Raw genomic sequence first — 20,999 nt, forward strand, 5'->3', positions numbered from 1 at the left:
CATTCCCCCTCCCAGTGCACACAGCTGCAGAATGTTCAGCGCTCGGTAACCTTTCTGTTAATTAGCCCACCAGCACAAAGAGCCTCTGTGTATTTGCACACTGATGACAGTTCATCATTTGCTGCAAGCAATTTCCCCTATTATTACAGTTTGGATCCTAAAGTGTGAAAGGTCAATATTTATCTCCAACTTATGTGCGTGCGTGTGCGCGCGCTCTGCGGCGAATGTAAATAGAAATGTTGAGTCGGGAGGAAAACGTAGAAAGCGGAGCCTGTACGGAAGAAATGAAAATGCTAATTTGCAGAAGGTATAATGCTCCCTGCGATGCGTTATTCCCCCCTGAGTTGTCGTCTCACCTCGGCTGATTCAATATCTTTTTAATTATGGCTGCGTGGAAGAAAAGGGCCTTCCCTTCTATCTCTCCACGCTCAGGTTAACATATGGGAAGATGATATCTCGGCTCGCTCCGCTCTGCTAAAAAGTAATATATGCTTTTCAAACACGGCGTCCTCCAACACCTTCGCTCCCGGGGCTCAGATGAAAGAATCCGGAGGCGGGACGTGGTTAAGGTTAATCCCGAGTTTAGCCTCGACTCCTATTAAAGAAAATAAACAGCTAAAATATGGAAGCGGACTGTAAATCTGAGGCACCCCGTCTCGGTTGTTGCTCCAGTTTACACCCTGAAGTTCAGCCATTACCACTTAAGTGTGTATCAATCTGTCCACTCTGCCTCTCTGGCTGGATGCGTCACTGTTTACTGACAGCGCACATCAATTCCCATAAAATCAGCGGCCGGGCGACGCTGACGCGCGCGCCGAGCCACATCCCCGTGACTAATCGGCCGTCTGATAACGCGGCGGGCGAAGGGAAGGCCCCGCGTCTGAGCCGGAGACCCGAGGGCGGCGTCTCCGAGGGGCAGCGGTGGGCGGCGTGCTAAACTGGAACGCTCGACACAAGTTTAGGCCTAATCGTCTCATTGTCTCGGTTCTGCTTGAGAGGATCAGCAGCCGTGCTAAGCTCCTCGGGGTTCTAGCCCTCGGCTGCTCTCTGCCATCTTGCTTTTGTCTTCGCTGCTGCTGTTGTTTGTGTTTACCGAGCAGAGCCGCTCTTTCTTCCAACCCCATTGTTCAGTCGCTGGAATTCGTTCACCTACAGAATTTGGGTTTAATTGATCTTTCTGTGTCATGAAGTGCTTTTTGCTCGTGACGTTGTTTCTTAAATATGTGCAGCGGTTCGTTTGCCAAATCTCTGCCAAGAAATAATTAAAGAGGTAACTCAAAGAAAGTAATTCTGATCAGTATGAAACTTAAAACAGCAACAAATTTTCTGATATCATGTGTATTATATTAATCCTTTAAGTAACAACCAAATAACCCTTGGTTTGAAATAAACAATCAGACAAATCTCTCTCTGCTCCGCTGAACTTGCTCATAGAAATCCTGAAAAAAGATGTTTAAATAACTTCAACTCCTGCGGGCGACTCCAATATCAAACACAACAACACGTCTTCGTAGCACTCAGGCAAAAACATTTCTGTGCAACATTAAGAGTGAAATATCCAGTAAACACAGCAGCGCTGACTCGAGAACTCATTTTATTAGGTGAATCTCTTGTTCAAAGGCGGCAACGGATCTGAACAGGACTTGTTTTAGGACAGACTTGCCCAAGGGCGCACCAGATGGGCGCAAGGACATTTGCAATTTAAAAAGCAAAGGAGAAGAAAAGTTAATCTGTTAATAAGTTCATCTGTCTAAAACCATCAAAGACACTTGCGCTGCCCTTGCTCTTGCTTGATCTTATGCTAACTCTGCAGTAACTCTTTCCTGATTTTTTTTTTCCCCGTTGGAGCCCTGCTGATTGCCTCCAAGTAGAGCTGCAGACGACTCCTTATATTTCTGATGTACCAAATGCTAAATAGTTTTATAGAGTTGACTCTGCCTCATTCTTTACCTCCGTTGTCGTCGTGCTGTACCCTGTACCGCTTTTCTCTCGTGAGCAAAATCACTGCTTAAAAACAAATGAATGCAAATCTTATACAGACACCACAGGTTCTCCCAGGAGAGCTGATGAACTGATTAGCTTTTTGGGAAATGCCTTGATGCATGAAATTTGCACGTTTTGAAACTGAACCATAGGTGTTTGTGTGTGTGTGTGTGTGTGTGTGTGTGTGTGTGTGTGTGTGTGTGTGTGTGTGTGTGTGTGTGTGTGTGTGTTTTCCCCCCATGAAGCTTTTGGAAAGAAATTGCGAAAGCAGGAGTTTGGAACCCAACCACCTGCCTGTCTGCGGGCATTGCATGCTTAACTTTTCTGTTGTGGAAAAAGCCACAACAAAGCCAGAGGCAGTGAGAGCGGAGGCTTGTAGCCCCCCGAGGGCCTGGGGAGAATCTGTCACCGTGCCACAATGTGAGGCTCTGTAACTGAGCCATGGACGTAGAGTCTACAGGTCGGCTGTGACAGCCCGCTTCCTGTGTGTGTGAGCATCCGTGCATCTGCATTCTTTCTCCCATGATGCCACTGACTGTCACTCTTCATCTCCTGTTGCAGAGGTGTGTGTGTGTGTGTGTGTGTGAGCCAGGAGTGTGTATGTGGTCATTTGCCTCTAATGAAATGACATGCAGGTAGCGATGTGGTCAAGGGCATCACCGGGTTCGACATGCGCCAGAGTAATGCGTCCACGTGAGAGCGGCTCATGTAAAGTGAGGGAGGAAGAGAGAGAGAGAGAGGCGGGAAAGAGGCAGGAAGCAAGTCCATGTGAAGCAGTTGCCATGGAGACTCTCCATTGCAGCTGCCTGTAAATTCCTCCCTCCCCAATGTGAGTGTGTCTGCCTGACTGATGCACCGGTTTAAGCACCATGGCTGTGTGTGTGTGTGTGTGTATCTGTACGCACTGCTCCGGTGTACCAGTGGCGTTTTTAGGCTGCGTCTTCAGTGTGAAGCTCTTGATGCATGTTTCAGCAGGTATCTCACATCCTATATTTGTACATATATAATATATGAGCAGGTTTCAAAGGGTGCCAAACAGCCTCCATCTCTCTTCCTTTCCTTAGCAGATGCTGTAGTGGTTATTTATGTGGTTGTTCTGCACTACTGCTCCCTCATATCCCCAGGCCAACACACACACACACGCACGCACACACGCACACACACAGGAGCCAATAGGGGCTGTCACAGTGCCACAGTTCTAAGTCTTGTGTGCCATATGCTACCGTGGGCTCCTGGCAGGCTGGAGCGTCTTTGCTCGGGGTCAGCCGGGGGAGCGGTTCAAAGGCCAACGAGGGCCCGTCAGGGACCGTCCAGCCCGCGCACACGCAGAGCCGCGGGAGCGGGTCTTCATTGAAAACTGTCACGGACGACATTAGGGCCCTTCTGCAAAACACGGCATTGATGTTCTCGAGAGAAATTCCAGGCGTCATGATTTCGACGAAGTCCACCCCGGGCTCATCCCCCAAAAATAAGTATTTTCGCAAAGTCCTTCATGCCACTTTGAAGGAGCAAGCGTTTTGACTTCTTGTAGCAATCCCCTGCAACAATGTCACAGTAATATGTGTGAATAATGCTTTGATATAGAAAGCTCTTTCTCAAGATATGATTGAAAGCATTAGTGCTCAATTTACAGATTTATTTATTTATTGTTTGCAGTGGTAGGAAATTCCTGTAATGCAGGATGAGCCAATGAACTGTGAACACTTTATTTCAGGAAGATATTTGAAAGAATTTCACGTAAAATACTTTTGTAATACAAAAGAACAAGGTAATTTTTTATTAATAAGTTTATTTTTAGGTGGAGATAAAGTGGACAAAGAGATTTCTTTAGGTAAAAAGTTGGGATAAAAGCCAATAAAATAACAAATTACAACTAAAAAATGATTCAGTCATTTTGAAAGATGCAGCCTGGTAAATGGAGGTGGGTTCCTCCAGCGTTGTCTGATTCTCAGAGTTTTGGCAGTTAAGCTTTGTTAATCTTCATTTATTTGTCGAAACAAGACTCAGCCATTATTTTAATCTTTCATCGTCTACTTTTGCTGTTATCTCGTCACACTGAGGACAAACTATAGACTCACGCATTTCAGTGTAATTCCTTATAGTACAAAATAGTATTACAATAAATCTGAGGGTATTAGCTTGGATATATATTTTAGTTTTTTAGCTTAATATTCATGTAATTAGGCACATCTCAATAAGACCGCACCATTTTAGTTTTTTTTTAATTTATTTGAAGAAAATAGTAATACTTTAAAAGTAAAAACCTGACATTAAGTGCAGTTTTCTGCTGCTGGAACATGACATTTTGATCTGAAACTTTCCTCAGTATCTTTCTATTTCTTACCTCAAGGCGGGACCCACTAACAATTTGTGCCAGTACGAAATGATAGCATCCAAGAAAACTGTGTTTTTCTTGAGATCCCCCCACAGGGGAACTGACCTAGAAATAGGTTGATATCGCTGTCCCCGCTGCTCAGGGCGAGCGGCAATTTGCATTAGTGGGACTTCCAACATCTAAGGTACAAAGTAAAACGAGGAATTTATGGAAATTCAATGCCGACATGATGCATTAAGAGCCAGTGGCCTTGTATTATCTGCCGGTTGCACACAGAATGCTCTCTTTGGAAAGGAACACGGACATTCGCTGTGGCCTCCTCACGTCACACTGTCGCCTTTTAACCTTCAGTAAATTGCGCTTGTGGAGAGCAGTTGCTTTCAATGTGTTTCCGACATGTAAAAAGCATCTTTTCCTGCTGCTGGGGGGGAAAAGCTTTGAGCTTCCCCTGCAGTACAATTTGTACACGGTCTCAGATTTAGCTAACTACCCATGTCAAACCTTAATTTTCAGCTCTGATTTAGGAAAACACCCTGTTGCCATCATTTGGGATCGCCGCAACCTTTTGTTAGACGACTTGAATCAGCTTCAGTTAATCGGGCCCTCAGTGTGAAATAAAGCCTGTTGCGCAGAATGATGTGCAGGTTGGGTCCGATATGGAGCGCTATCCAGCGATTTTCTACAAGTAGCTACTACTGCTTTAAACACCAGGAAACGTTTGATTAGATTCTTGCAGCAGTGACTCTTGTTGCTGGAATCGCTGCCTGAAATCTAAATGACCCCAAGCTCATTTTTAAGCGCTGACATTCAGCTGCAGGGAAAGTCGCACTCCTTCTCCTTGTTTTCATCCAGCTGAGCAATTTGCTGGTTTTTTTTTTTTTTCCCCCTTTCTTTCTTTCAGGATATTATAGTCCTAACACAATGTGTGATCAAAGAGAATATGAGCAGCGTAAATACAGCTATTGACTTTTCTTCCTTTGTGTACGTTGTGTGTGTGTGTGTGTGTGTGTTTAGATATCCGTGACCGCAGGAAGAAGCCCGTGATGCTGTTCATTCACGGAGGCTCCTACATGGAAGGCACAGGAAACATGTTCGACGCCAGCGTCCTCGCGGCCTACGGCAACGTGATCGTGGTGACCATGAACTACCGTCTGGGCGTGCTCGGTGAGTTATCTGGACGCCGACCAGCTGATCATTTCCCTTGTCTCCTGATTTATTATGCTGACGATGGAATTTATCAACGAAATATTTCTTTCTAATTTGCGTTTAGCAATACGGTGTAAATCACGAAGGCTCGCTTTCTTATAGGTCTCTCTTGGTAATTATTCCTCCCGAAACACACACACACACTGTGTAATGGCTTCACTTTCTATGAGAGTCCAGGTTTTCTATGAAATACCACAATGAAACCAACCCCACAGGAAACACCCGTCGGTCTTGATTGAGGCGTAATTGAAGCTTCTGCTTTCTGTGTGTAATTGCGCTATTGTAGCAACATTTTAAAGGAAAAAAGAAAATCCATTTTTTTCTGCCCATCTTTTTGAACTACTACTAAAAGCAGAGAGGAATGGTACAGCTAAATGGCAGCAGAGTGTACCTATGTACATAAATGATTTAACTTTGGTGGATGTTGTCTCCGCTTTTACAGTTTAACTGTCAGACCAACCGTGTTTTGCTCATACTATGAAGAAAAACATGTTTGGGATGGAGACATCTGGTATTTTGAGAAGCCATCAAATGACCTGTTTCCCTTACTGTACATCTTCAAGTGTTTTAGGAATTTATCCCTAAGTCACACTAATTGGAAGCAGTACTGAACCAATTAGTTGTCTGTAACTTGGTAAAACTGTAAAGAGAAACCAAGGACTGAAACACGGGGTACAGTAGATCGATCGACTGTTCTTCCTCTCAAAAAAAATCAGTTCATTCATTTTGTGTGCAGGTTGTGACTCTGACACCATATGTGAACTGTTACCATGCTTTCTTCGTTAGGTTTCCAGATAAATACAGCTCCTTGTTTGCAACATGAGACCTTTCAATAGACAGATTGTCTCACGCCACCTTTCTTCAAACCATCACGCTGTTATTTATTACATCCCTCGAACTCTCTCGGAAGGCCCTTTAGGGGAGAAAATGCAAAAATGCCTCCAGGAATGCAAATGAGATTCAGATCTGGCATTTTTACTAATGCAGACCTCCACCTCGCAATTTTTCATTTTAGCTGCAGCCCTCCCTCCACTGCCTCCGCTCGCTAGATGTCTGTTTTGCAGCTTTTATTATCTATTCCTCAAAGAGCAAGGATTGTAAAATAGAAGCACTTTTACAGAGTGTTTCACTTGCACAAGATGTGGTTATGATGCACTTTTGAGCTGTGACGGCGTTAAATTGGTTAACATGGCTTTAATGTCCAGGGAAAGGTTTCTGAGAGACATGATAGAGAGGAGAAAAAAAAAACAGTACAGCATTGCTTACCACCTTCTTTCTTCAGATCTCATCATCCGTCGTCTGAAAATACACTCGACTTCGCCTCTTCGTTACTCACGGCGCTCTGTCTCACTCCATTGAGACCAAGTAATTTAGGTTGGAGAGGAGGAACATGCCTCTGAGGAGGCAGGTGCTAACTAAAGGAAACTAAGTGCATTAGATATTTCATTAGCAGAAGAGAGAGTGGGCTCCTTGAAGCAGTTTGAAAATAGTCTGCCTGCCTTTGATTGGTTTTGTTTCCCTCTTAAAGAACGATATTGTGTTGTTGTTTCTCTCTCTCTTTTTTTTTCCTTTCTGCAGCACTTACATACCATTTACAATGGTGACAGATTTTCATTTGCATATAATTAGCTGAAGTGTTTGCTTTTCAATGCATCTTTATTGAGTTCATCAACATTTTTGCACAATTGAATAACAAAATGCAATTTATAATGTGAGTTTTCGGAGAAATCCATGAAGCACACAGCCGATGTTTTAATTTTCAGCCGAGATCTTTGTTGGGTTCTTTGTCTTCGATGGCTGCGGGGCTTTCCTGAAAAATCAACGTTGTTCTCACCAAGTTTATTGGAAAGAAATATGGGAATGCTGGACTATTCATGAAGTGAAAACATTTTCATTTACAAAGTAGAAAACAACAGCAGATTATTGGCTTCTCTTTTAAACTTGCATTGGACCAGTTTCTCATTGGCGTTCACTTAAATAGTATATCTTCTTACCCATAAAAGTATTTCTCCCCCTTGAAGCAACACTCAAGCAAAACAAAGCCAAACTAGTAATTATTATGTATGTGAGTCTGGTGGTTTATTTTGAAATCTTTTTACACTCTAATCCGTTTGTGACAGTTGCTAATGGCCGCAAAATGGGCCCAAAAAGCAAAGTCCTGTGGTACAACTAAGTCAGACTGAGTCTCCGGTCTGTGGCGCAGTTTCATGCCAGTTTGGGCCGAACAAACTGAGTTTCAGATGAATGGAAATAATCCCTTACAGATGGCATCTGAATGAGTGGATTACTGAAAGCAAAAAAAAAAAGTTTTTTCAAAGATGAAAGCATGAGCCAGAAGTCTGAACAGCTCCGCCATGCCTTTCTTTTGCCAAATTTTAAAAGAGACATTAGCATAGTATTTAGTCCGTTCAGTGTCTTTTTAGTGTGTCACTGGACTTGGATTTTGCTCAGATTTATTTATTTACCTCTTTTTGTGCTATTCCACAGTTCTTCCCCGTATCTTTGCGCCCCTCTTTCCACTGCTCCGACGGCAGCTCTGCATTCCCCTTTTTTTTCCAGCATCCAATCTGTGACACTCTCATCACATTCTTTGCGTCAAGGAGAAATAAAATTGAGAGGGAGACTCTGCCATTTGTATGCAAAGAGACAGTCGCAGCTATCTCCCAAATATGAGAGCCATCCAGAGCAATTTGCCTATGATTGGGAGAAATGTGAGTAATCTATCGCCCCGTGCGTCCTATATGATAGATGGCGCCTTCCCTTTGATGGAGCGAGCCGTGCGGAGATGCACGCCAAAGCGGATAGGCCGCGGCACATTGGTGTGCTTTAGAGGTGGCGCGCACCGAGCAGCACGTGTAGCCGCGTGCACTCATGCATATCAATTTGTGCTGTGTTGATGCACCGCGCGATGGCTTGTGCCTGTATTTGTGTTCCTGCCTCAGTAATTCAGACATGCCGATTTGGAAGGGCACCGCAAGAATTACTGATGCAGGGGGCTTAGATGCTGTGGAAAGTAAACTTGAAACAAGATGTGTGTGTGTGCGTGTTCACGAGACAGTCATTAGCAGAACCAGACCACTGAGGCACGTGATCGACGCTCCAGTTATTTTTTTTTTTTTAAGTCGACCGATGTGGTCTTTAGCTGTTAGCGGCACACGGGTTTAATGTTGTGGTCTTGGTTTTATAAGCCCCACCACAAATTACTTGGAGGGCTGCAAAGTTTTCTGCCGCCGCATGCTTTCAATTTAGCCGTGTATTTAATTACCCTGATCATATAAATGATTACAGCTGGAGTTGAGTTAATTTGAATGCACCGCTGCTAATTAAGACTTAAAGCTGCTCCTTTTGAATGCCTTGCTTGTACTGTTTCACAAAAGCACAGTTTTTTTTTTTTTTGCTGAGAAAAGCCTGATATTTGTTCTTTTGTACTTAAAATCTGCCAATTAAGCTCTTCCTACAGAAATACTAATCACATCTTAACATGGATTTGTGTACATTTGGCTGTTCTCTGATACCATGTGTTAAAAACAAAGTCTGCACTGATTATTATGTTATTGGCAGCACAAAGACAGCACAATTATGGATCATATTTTCAACCTGAACATCCCAAAATCAAGCTAGAAAAAGTGACAGTGCTTCATTTTCTGCATGACTTTGATATCAACCAACTTTCTTGCTTATTTCTGTCAAAGTTTTACCAGTTGTAGAACTGAAAATGAATTTAAATTTTCTATATTTGCGATCATAACATTGAATAGAGGCAGAGCAGCCCTGCTATTACTGTAGTTTTATAGATCCTCAACTGGATAGATAATAGATTACCCACAGAGGGTTTTTGTAATTTAAGTGAACTGGCTGAGTGTGATGATACTTGTGATAATGTCCACACACGAGCCCTTCAAGACCCCATATTTCTCGAGCCGGGGCATCGTGCGAGCCGTCAGAAAGGTGAGCGCCTGTAACCCGTCGTTATCCGTGAAATAAAAAATACTGACATTCAAGGTCTGTCCTAAGGCTGCATCGCTCCGTGTCCTCGCGCAGACATATTCCGGCCGCTGTGCAGATATCCTGGTGTTTATGAGCAGGTTTGTGGCGTGAAGCAGAAATGTCACGTCTCAGGAGGAACCTGTTCGGTTGTAGGCCTGAGGCCAAGAACAGGTAAGCATGGGCACATGAAGGCACGCAGGAAGAAGCAGCTTCTTTTTTTTCATTGACACTGTCAGTATTGAATTGTTCTTTAGCGCTTGATCAGTGAACTGAAATTATTTGGTATTTTTACATGACTTTTTTAAGTGAGGAACATGTAGAAAATCGTTATTTCAGCAAGTAAGCAGAAGACTCTTTGCAAGGTCTTTGATTTGCAGACCCTTAAAAAAAAAAAAAAACATTTGTTCTGTAACAAACCATGTGACCTCACTATAAAAAGCTTGTTTTTGTAACATTCGGAATGTCCATGGAACACTGATTGTCTCTGGAGAGGCACGTCGTCCGTCCATTCGTCTCGCTCTCGGCAACGCAATATCTGAAGCTCAAGGTTTTATCTTTAACTTATGGAACCATTGAGTCACTGTTGGATCTCAGAAAAGCGAACTTTGCTGATTGGTGGAGGCACAAAAGGATGAAATGCTTTAAAGACATTTCGTCTGTTCAGACATCGGGTTAATTGTTTTCAATCAATGTCAGTTTTTCAACAATGATAAAAAAAGAATTGAAGGCCATCTGTTATGGCATATGAGCGTATTGAGGACAGATTTTTCGAGTGTTGAACTCAAAGTTGTGATTAATTCGACCTTGACGTTTCTTTACCGTAGCCTGATGTTAGCTTAAAACTGCTAAAACTTTGCTTTTTTTCATTTTGAAATAGAATCGTCAGAAGAATATTTAGGCTCTCTAGAATTTCCTTTAATATAAAAACTCTGTGAATGAAATTGTCTTTATATTGCCAGCCGTCCTCTGGGCCTCATCTGGGTGTTTGTGCCTGCGCATGCATGACACAACTTAGACGTGAGCGTTTAAGAAAAACAAAAAAGAAAGCGAGCGCAGGCAGGCCTGTAGCAGCAGCGATCGAGGTTGTGGGAGATAAATCTCAATCTTTTTTTTTTCCCCATCTGGCTGATTGAGAGACGTGATCTTTTCACTCCGAGACTCCGCTGACACCCTTATTTAACAGCTGCCTCTTCAGCCCCTGCCAGCACTCCACAGACGCTAACCACCGTGGAATCACTCACGTAGCGGGACGCGCCCGACTCTGTCCGTATGCTAATGTGGAAATGTACCTGTCTGCAGCCAGACAGGCGAGCGCCACTGCAGGGAGCAGGAGGAGGGAGGGAGGGAGGGGAGGGAGGGAGGTGTGTGTTGTGTGCAGTGGGCAGTCTCCAGCGAGGTCTCTGCAGGGAATTGGGCCGAGTTAAATATGTAATGAAAAGCCTCGCCGGGGCACCGAGCACTTGACCTTGCCTCGGTTGGCGAGGCAACTGGCGCGCTTTACTGTACATACGTCACCCCTACCTTTTTTTTTTTTTTTTTTTATATCCCTCCGCCGCGGGGGCGAGAGATGAAAGTGCAACTCTTGAGTTGCCTCAGATAGTAAACCACGAGGGCAGAGAGCAGCGGGGTGCGACACTCCCGGCCTCCGCGGCTCTGGCAGGAGTGCTGTGGCCTCACGCGCCGGCGAAATAGGCCGAGAGCTTTTGAGAGATGAGAGAAGTGACAGCGGGAGAGAGATGAGAGAGAGGGCAGAGAGCGGGCGGAGGAGGAGAGAGGGGCTTCGTTCGCCTGCGATGCTAAAAATAAAACTCGCAGAGCCCCTTTTTGAGCGTGCGCCGAAGCAGACGTTGCTCATCTAGAGCACGATTGTGGATGCTTGAATAAGCCGCCCGTGCACGCGCACGCCACTGAGATGGCATCTTGTGCTGGCACACACAAGCACCGACGCAAACATGCTCCTATGCATACGTATCTCCATATCCAGTCTTGACTGTTATCTGCTGATCCTTGATCAATGCAAGGTTCTCAGTCCATCCACTGGAGAGAAATGACTGCAATCTCAACAAAAAGCCAAATTTACTGACACCTGGTGTGAAATGCAGTGAAATCCCCTATAGCTGCTTCATTATACATGTTTCTCCAAACTCACTATGGCATCATGGTTTTAACATTAATGCTAATTTGCATTTCTCCAGCGAGGTAGCTATTTCTCATGGCAGCATCACTGATATCTCAGCTGGAGTCTCACTGTTTGCATATTAGTGTCTAACTGGTTTTAGGACTTAAATTTTCCCCCATAATCCCTTTAACATCAAACTGAACTGACTGAGGTCCCCAAAACTGTAATAAATACATGTCCATACATGCACACACACACACACACCCTTTGACCTTAAGTTGCCTTTCATTCATTGTTTGCAGATTTACTGTCATTTCTGCAAATACTACCTGCTTCTGCTCATGATGTATTTAGTCAAACCTTAAAATATGTTTTTCCAATTTGTGAGGGCTTCATTTTTAAGTCCACAAAATAGTGAGAACAAATTTAGGTCTGCACATAAATACACACACACACACACACACATACTTGGATGTTTTTGAGCTGTGGATTTCTGAAAGGCTTCAGCTGCACTCACACACATTTGCACACACTCACACACATTCACTGACAGTTTTTCATTGGTATTCAGGACGTGTGGATGTGAAAAATGCCTGCTCACGGCTCAAGCAGGGAGCTGTGTGCGTGTGTGTGTGTGTGTGTGTGTGTCTGTGAGAGTGTGTGTGGGTGTGTGAGTGTAAAAAAGGGGATTTTTCAGTGTGGCTACCATCCCACGAGCAGACATTAGTGCGATCTGACAGGACCAGAGAAGATATTAAGACACACACAAAGGGCCGAACACCTCTATCAAGCGCACACACTGTTCTCAGTCTCCATAGCAACCTCCAGCAGAATTGATGAGCAAAGTCCCATTGACTCTCGTGTGGCGGAGGGAGGGAGGGAGGGAGGGGGGCCCGCGGTGTCTTAAGCGTGCGATGGGTGGCGTACAGTGTGACATTGAGAAGGAGGACGACCTGGCTCGCTGTTTTGAGAGGGGATTAGCACCTCAGCTGGCCCGCATCTCTCACACACACACACACACACACTGGCAAGCATCCCCACAGGCAGGTGAAACGCACACCGCGACACACACATTAACACAATAACCGACATGTTTGCAGACAGCTCGCACATTTTCCCCTCGTCACACTCCTCTGGACGTCACTCCTCCTCTGTCTGTCCGTGGCCTTGACACTCAACTTGACATCTGTCCTACTTTCTTACCTCTTGTATTTCTTTTTTTTTTTTTCCTTCACCTTTCTCTTGCTTCCTCCTCCTACACGCAAACCCTTAAGGAGCTTGTTGAGTGGTGCAACGCTGCTGTCGAAAATGTCTTGAATGACAGAGAAACGGGAGGTATGGAAAGTCTGAATCATTTACTTACTCGTGCTTCTTTTAGAGGATAGAAACGTGAGTTCACTGAATAAGTAGGCGCGCCATTAAAACAATACAGGTAAAACACTAACTTCTCAAAATTAATACAATATAAAAATCTGGTTCCACCAATTCTGTAATACATATTTGCAGACAATGTTATAATGTAAACATTATAAAAACAACTGTTTGCTGGATAACCACTCTCGATATCTGCTTTTTACAAAAAAAAAAAAGAAATAGAGCATCTACGCATGTGATCCAAATGGACACTTTCTTGAAGAAGTGCTATTCAGTTCAAACAACTATTTACTGTGGTCATAGTGTCATAGTGTGCATATGCAGACCTCCATATTGCAGAAATGTTGCTGAAAAGTCAGTGCTGGTGCTCACTTTACCTACCTTTAAATAACAAGATTACTCTGAGGAAATTCTTAAATCCTGCTGTCATTTGGTTGGGTGTAATTACACCGTCAGTCTGACAGCTCTTCTTTTTAAGACTAGCACATTTGCTTTTTTAAACCAGCATTGTCGCTGGATGAGAAATGACAACTGCATCAGCCTGAGACACGCAAAGTCACTCCTGCTGTGCTCCAGGAGCGATATGAGAGCCGGATGTGTCTTCAGAGCAGTCTGGCAATCCAGCAGTGCAAGAAAATCCTTCAAATCTTCATGCCTGGATTCACGTGAAGAAACTCATCATTCAGAATTGTCACCAGAAAAACTGCATCATTTGCTTATTCCGGCGTTTCACAGCCCAGCCCATTCGAGAAATGTAGAAAAAGTGCAACCCTCTGTGGGTTTTCCAAAGAACCGTCAGCTAAAGTCATTTCGAATGCTTGTCAATGAATCTGCTGGTTTGCTGCCAGCCGCATTGGGATCCGACTCAGGAGCCACATAAGCAAACAACTCCGACAGCTGAGAAAGTTGACCTTATATGCTTTCTTTGCTACTTTTCTCATGCAACACAAAGAGCTTTCTTCACTACTTTTGATACATCCTGAATTGCTGCTGTCTTCAGCTTGATCCTTTGGATATATTAGGGATTGATGGCTAACACTGGACTGTCAGATCTTTTCCAGATGATGCCGACATCAAAGACAGAATTGATTTATTGTTTTGTCTCCTTCACCAAACCCCGCTTTCCAGCTCCTGTGTTTGTCTGCAGCTCATCTTTCTTATTTAAAACTTCACTTCCTCGCCGCAATTTACTGCTGGAGCTCTTTTTAAAAGCTGAGTTAGGAGGCAGATTACGCTGATGTATGTTTCACATGTCAAACAATCAGCTTTGTAAGTGAGAAACTATGGTCTGGTAATGGCCGGGGATGGATCATCATTACTGTGGGATGACAGTCGTTTGAATCATGGCGCGGCCGCTACCAGGCTAACTGAGGGACTTAGCTCTCCCACGGGGATGCGGGAGTTGTTTAGGGAGCCGAGCTAGCATCCCCGTGCGTCTGTGCAGTCGGATTGACACTCATAAAGACAGGCTGTTAGTGAGCGTAAACACCAGTGCACCAAAAGATGAGCAGTCGGTGTTTGCATGTGGGGAACTGCTGCGACGCTGCGTGATGTTTGCGGCAGCCTCTGAGCTCTCTGTGCATGAAGCCAGCACACAGACATCATAATTAACATATGGTGGATTTTACACAGCTCTGTGTGTGTGTGTGATATTTCATTGCACTGCAGGCTGTGTAAGTCACGATTGCATGCATATCCACTCAAATAAAATTGTGTATCAGTAATGTAATCACAATTAGAAGCATATTGTCCTCCCTACGAGATGATTACCAATGTGGAGTGTGGGTATATTTTACGGTATTATGTCTGCAATTACTCCAAAGCTCTGGAAATGTACATATTCACACGGTTTAGCCTGATTTCAGCCCATGTTTGGAGGTGAAAGTTCTGTGTGTGCATGAGTTTTCTCAGGGTAGTTTCGTTCCTCCTACAGACAGAAAGCACATATTCAAGGCAAACTGGTGACTCAAAATCTACCCTAAGTATGAATCTGTGAGACGGTATGAGATTGTCTTTCTCTTTGTGTTTGCCCTGTGATGGACTGGTGACCTGTTCGCGGTGCACTTGCTTCTCCCTGCAGTCAGGTGAAATCAGCTCTTGGAAAGTTATGTAAATTGGTCAAAAAATGCTTGGATGGATGTCCTCGTATGTCCAAACCAGCAGTCCAAATTAAACAAAGAGAACATGAAAATTCAACACAGAACAGCCCCACCAAATTCAAACTCTAGCTAATATGTAGCCCCACATCCACGATATCTTTAAGGCTTAATATCAGGCTTTCTGAAACGTTTTTGTAGCATTTCCCAGACTTCCTGACATTTCGGAACTGCTTTCAATAGCAAAATAGTTAACAATTTACTGACAAGAAAATGAGAGTGACATCTGTCGACAGATAAAGAAGCTCTTCATTCACCTGCCATTATTATTATCGAAGCTTCTACTTTGTAGTGTTATTTTTTTCAGGTTTTCAGGATGCTGAAAATCCACAATACCAGTCAGTCATTACAATTATCAGTAATTCTAGAAACTGGAGCAGAAGAACTGTTTGTGAATCCCCAACATACAGGAAGTGATCTTGTTTTATCAGGATTTCTGGACTTGTGAAAATGGAAACGCTCTAGAAGATTTATCTTTCAACAGAGGTAAGGGGAAGTGTATGCTGCGAGGTCATTGTCTTGATGAGCTGCTTTAATGTCTCAAACTGGACAGGATTACAGTCTTGGCTTTGTCTAACAATAGCAGCAGCAGCAGCAGCAGATGTTTTAGGAGGAGTAACTTTGTGATCTCTGCTTCAGCACCATGGACAGCGCCAATACTCATTTCGCCACCAGTTTCTGATATGAACATGTTCATGTGGCATTCCTTCACTGCGATGCCCAAATATTACATTATGAACATTTCCTCTTTGGACTTCTGCTGTTTCCTCAGTCATCCCTCCAGCCGGCCTCCCAAGCTGCTCTGCTGCTGAAACCTTCCAGAAACACCAGATCGTCACAGAGCTTCGGTTCTCGGTCATGCTGCACTCTCCTCTCCTGGCACTTCAATAACCCATCATGTCAAGCTCATGCACCACCTGCTGTCAGGACAGAGCGTGTGTTTGTTTTTTTTTAAGGAATCTGAGGGCTAACTGGAGCAATTTGCATGCCAGGCAGGGTGAGGTCAAGGACGGCACCGGGCTGGGCAGGCCGTGATTGACAGGAGGAAAAGTATGACAACGACAGAGGTGATAGGACACCTGACAGGGGTACACACACACACACACACACACACACACACACACACACACACACACACACACACACACACACGCACGCACGCACACATGATAAAATGAGACAGCAGAGGACTGGGGGGAGAGGGAGCTGGACTTTAACAGTTGGAGGCGGCAGCACGGGGAGAGTAACGAGAGAAATAGAGTTCACTCATCCGTGTAGTTCACTCCTCTCTACACACACATCCGCGCACATGCACAAACACACATGCCAGCCACAGGCTGACCGTAGTAACTCAGTGGCCCAGTAACAGATGCTGCGAGCAGTGTGGGGGCCGGGCTACACCTGCTCTCCTCTGCTCATGATCCTCCACCTCGGCTCTCTGGTGCACCCGGACGGCCACAGCACTTCCTTCCTGGCTACTTCTTGGCCTGGCTACTCTACATGCCTCGCCCTCCCTCCTCTTCTTCTCCATCTGGTTTCTTAGATGCAAAGGCCAAATGATGTACTCATTATACCCAATTACACTGACAGTGATGGCCGTGGCTCTGAAAAGCCATCACAGTATTTCAGGGTAATCCTGCAATAATATTAACAATGGTTGAGATACTATAACATAGTTTGACACCTTTTCTTTTGCAGACCTCCTGGTTCCATGAGAATATGAAAAGAAAAGTCAGAAACGCATAAACAAAGATCAAGACGGCAAACAAAATGCAACATTGCTCCCAGGAGGCAATAAATAAAATGTTACTGCTGGAGGCGATTTTAATACACACAGAAAATATCAAATATATTGAATAATTTAAAGATGTAAATGCACAGCAAATAGATATCACCAGTTTCCGGTATCTCACAAGAGGAAAATACTTGCAGATAATTAATTCAAATTCCTACAGACATTTTATTCATCCATGGGGAAATTGTATCTCAGCTTTCTTTTCATGAGAATGACAAAATTCAATAACGCTTCGACTCTGTCTCCATGGGAACAGAGGGAAGCGTAACTTTTTTGAAACGCTGCTGCTGTGCATGCGCACCAAGGCCGGAGTAAACAGTACTTTTGCACATGCTTGAGTGTACAATAACAACATGACTCTCCTGAGACTTGGTCGAGTCTCAGGAGACTCACAATCCAACTTCGTCCTCCATATCGTATCCATATGAATGCCCATGGACTCGCCACTGTTAATGTTTATAGTGAATTGTTCTCTTTGCAAACGTGTGTGGTTTCAGCATGAAAACTATATTGTTTCCAGTGTTTCTATTTTTGTACCAAATAATGCAACACTGACAAAACTTCATTAAAGAATCTCCATTTATATTGTTTTTAGCAATAGTTACGGGACAACAAATGAATTTAATAACCAAGTGAATAGTGTATGCTAACCATTAACGTTCAGAAGATCAGTACAAATACTGAGAATGTTTTACAAATGTGCAAAGCTGATTGAGATGTAAATAATTAGCATTTTTCATCAGGATAGTCTGGGGGATGTGTTGAAAAAGATTGTTTCTTAAAGACTTCTCCCTCTCTAATTAATATTGTGTAAGATGCTGATCTTATGTGCGAGGAGATTTTTTTGTAATTTCGTGTGTTTATTTTGTGCACAGCACGCTGCTTGTCAGTGGCTCTATAAAGCGCTTCATAAACAAAGCTGGATTGGATTGCAGCGTCTCAGGAGGTATACCCATTGTATTGATTGAACTAACCCAGAGTCAGACATGAGTATTGCTCCAATTGAACAACAGAAGAAAAACAAAACAAAGTTTTTAATGCCGCCTAACAACTCAGAGTCAATAAGAAATAATGCAGTGGTCTACCTGTTATATTTGTTGAGCCATCAAAAACTTTCTGCCTCAATGGGCTCAAAACCTGGTTTACTTTGATTGAATTCAGTAGCAACCACAACATGTTGTTTCAAACAACTCTGCCAAAGGTAAACCTGGGTCAGTCCTGGGAGCAAGTCACAAAACTAGCAGTTTGGAGAATATAGACTGAGAAAAAGGCATATATGTGTACAAATAAGGCTTTATTTCATTTCCACAGGAGCTTAAAAAAAATCCCACTCTTAATTCTGACAAACTAATTGCTAAAAAAAACATTCACGCACTTTCACATTCAACCTCTTACAACACCTGGCGGCTTAATTGAAAACCTTAGGTGATTCTCCGAGGTGCTTGACGTGTGCGTGCTGCGGCATAACACATTAAGTGTTTTCTGCATAGGTGTTGGAGCAGCCTATGAATATGCACGTTGTGTGTGTGTGTGTGTGTGTGTGTATATATGTGTTACCCACCTGTGCTCCTCCAGCTCTCTTCGTCTGATCAGGGATGAAGCGGTATAGGCGTCTCATTAGGAGCTGCTGGAGCTAATTAACTAATTAAGCGGCCCATCCCGGGAAACCGAACCTCTGCCAATCAGCGGGCGCGAGCAGGCGGCGTTCGCTAACCTGAAGGGAAGGCGGCACCCCGGCTGTGTTTCCTCTCTGCCGTGTTCGCTTTGCTGACATGCCCACTCGCACGCGGCCGGACTCAAACAAAGACGGGCTGATGATAATGAACGTTTATTTGTTCCTCAGACGGTGCTGTCTCATGGTTCGATGCACGTGGGTGCATACACACACACAAACACACACACACACACACACACTCTGGAAGTAGCTTTCCTATGGAAAGCCCTGTAATATGTTGAGCTTTGAATGAGGCAGATGGTACCTCTAAAGTGGTGCCACAACAAGCTGGAGCTCCTGTGTCAAAATGTGCCTATTTTTTTTCTTCTTTTTCTATTTTTTTTTTCTGCTCCCTCTATGGTGAGCGATTTCCTGAGCACTTCTGGAGCATAACAGCATTTCAAAGCGCCCTAAATGAATGACTGCTCAAAAGTGGTGCATAAAGCCTTGTAGCTGTACAATTACCGTGATCTGCGGAATTTGAATAAAACACATACAAGTTATCACCAGCTTTCATTTCATGAAGTAGCTGTAATGTTTGAATGCAGGCCTGAGCGCATTTGCAGGGACGGGGGGGGGGGGGGGGGGAGTGTTTGTGGTCTACGTGCGTACATTTGCATGTTCGCATGAATATCCCCAGACAGCTTCTTGTCGCCTCTCACAGGCTCTCTGCTAGATTCCGTCAATGTTTGTACATACCAAAGTTCTCCTCTAATTGACTTTTGAATTAGCAATGAACGCAGTCATGTGATCGGCTTCATGCTCAAAGTCCAAGATCAAAAAGGAGAAGAATATGACAAAACCAAACATGACAAAAAAAACATGCAACAGGCTGGTGGTGCAAGCCCCTCTTCTGAACCACAGTCATCTGATCTTTGCTTTAAAGCGGGGAGCCTTTGTAATCTTTGGATTTCTTCACATGTCAGAGTGTCGATAATACTGTTACTGCATACTGAATTGGTTCTTTGTGTTTGAGTCTCTCAGTGGTTTGGTATGTAGAGACATCGGCGGTCTCAATCCGCTTTGCATGATCAGTCTTTTCCATTAATTTGCACAATCATTCACTCGTTCACCAGCCGTGTTCCCCTGGTAGTAGCATGAGCAGAATCTGTTCAGTAGCATGAGCAGAATCTGTTCAGTGCGTTAGTTTCCATTCATTTCCTTTCAAATGCAATGTGACTGCATTGAAACTCATGACTGATGTGTGAAATTAACAATCTCTATTAGAATACGTTTGTTGAGACAAACTCTTTTCAGAGTAATCAATTGTCATCACATTACAGATCTTACAAAGTCTGAGTCTGTTAAAAAAGCTGAAAGCGACCTGATTGGCCGAAGAGAAGCTTCCACAGCGGCTTAAAGCAAGCTGGAGTGTGAAGAGGGGAAGAAAAAAAAAAAAAAATCAAGTCTTGCTGGAGCAATTGTGTCTCTGCTGTCTCGCAAGTCTTGCAATGCCCAGCCGTCCGCCGAGACGCTGTGGAAAGACGTCTGAAATGCATTCCGGCCTGCGGCGATGTGACCGTCCGTCTGAAGCATTAGTGCTCGGGCACCCTGGGGTCCAACCCACCAGAAGAGCCTGTGTGATGTACGATCCGGCGACTCCCACGCCATCAAGCAAAGAAACCGGCACCAGCCTTCCTCTCAGTGGGAATTCCACTGATTAAAGGACGAATTTGTCAAATATTTGGTTTCAGATCAGCACCCAAAAGCGGCGAGAGATTAATTTGTCTAGTAGCTTTCGTTTTTCAATCTTTTATTAAAGAACCCTAATGGAGCTCAATACTGGAACAGAATTCCACACACAAGTGTTTCGATACATGTTCTTCACCATGTGGACTCTGATGTTTTCCTACTGACACTCGGTTGTCTCTCTTGTGCCCTCTTTTTCCTGAAATGCCCTCTCTCTCATTAGAATGCAGGCGGATGAATTACAGACCGCTGGTGGGGTTTGTGGTTTGGGGTGAGAGTATAATTATGTTTGCAGAATACATACCAGCCCTCAAAATCTCATCATTGCTGTTGTACTTGCTCATGAAGCGTGTCTGCTTCGCCTTCCTCGCATTGTCTCTTGGAAACTTCGCCTCCTCCAGTCTGTCTGACCTCCGTCGCCCCCCCCTGCTCATCCCTGTGCTTTTCTTTTTAATTAGAAAGAAACAAATGTGCTCATTAATTGGCCAAACCCAAAGAAAAATAACAGAAAGTTGCGTAGAAAGTTAGAGAAGCCGGAATTTTAAAAAAAATGTCGCCGTTCCTGCAGATGCGCAGAATTCCAGGATACAATCAAACAAAGCTTTCAGGCTATTTGTTGTATTTTCAGAGAATAGAATAAG

The 20,999-nt window shown here is 44.0% G+C and overlaps 1 protein-coding gene across 1 annotated transcript in view; it reads left to right on the forward strand.

Annotated features, from left to right (window-relative positions):
* nlgn2a (neuroligin 2a) overlaps positions 1 to 20,999 on the forward strand; it is a 201,456-nt gene that overhangs the window by 128,892 nt on the left and 51,565 nt on the right. Inside the window, exon 5 of the mRNA XM_030088438.1 lies at positions 5,333 to 5,521. Within this exon, the coding sequence (XP_029944298.1) occupies positions 5,333 to 5,521 (189 nt within the window). The remainder of the gene's footprint in view (positions 1 to 5,332; positions 5,522 to 20,999) is intronic.

Source organism: Salarias fasciatus, chromosome 3 (genome assembly GCF_902148845.1).
Source record: "Salarias fasciatus chromosome 3, fSalaFa1.1, whole genome shotgun sequence".
In the NCBI taxonomy this organism is placed as follows: Eukaryota; Metazoa; Chordata; class Actinopteri; order Blenniiformes; family Blenniidae; genus Salarias; species Salarias fasciatus.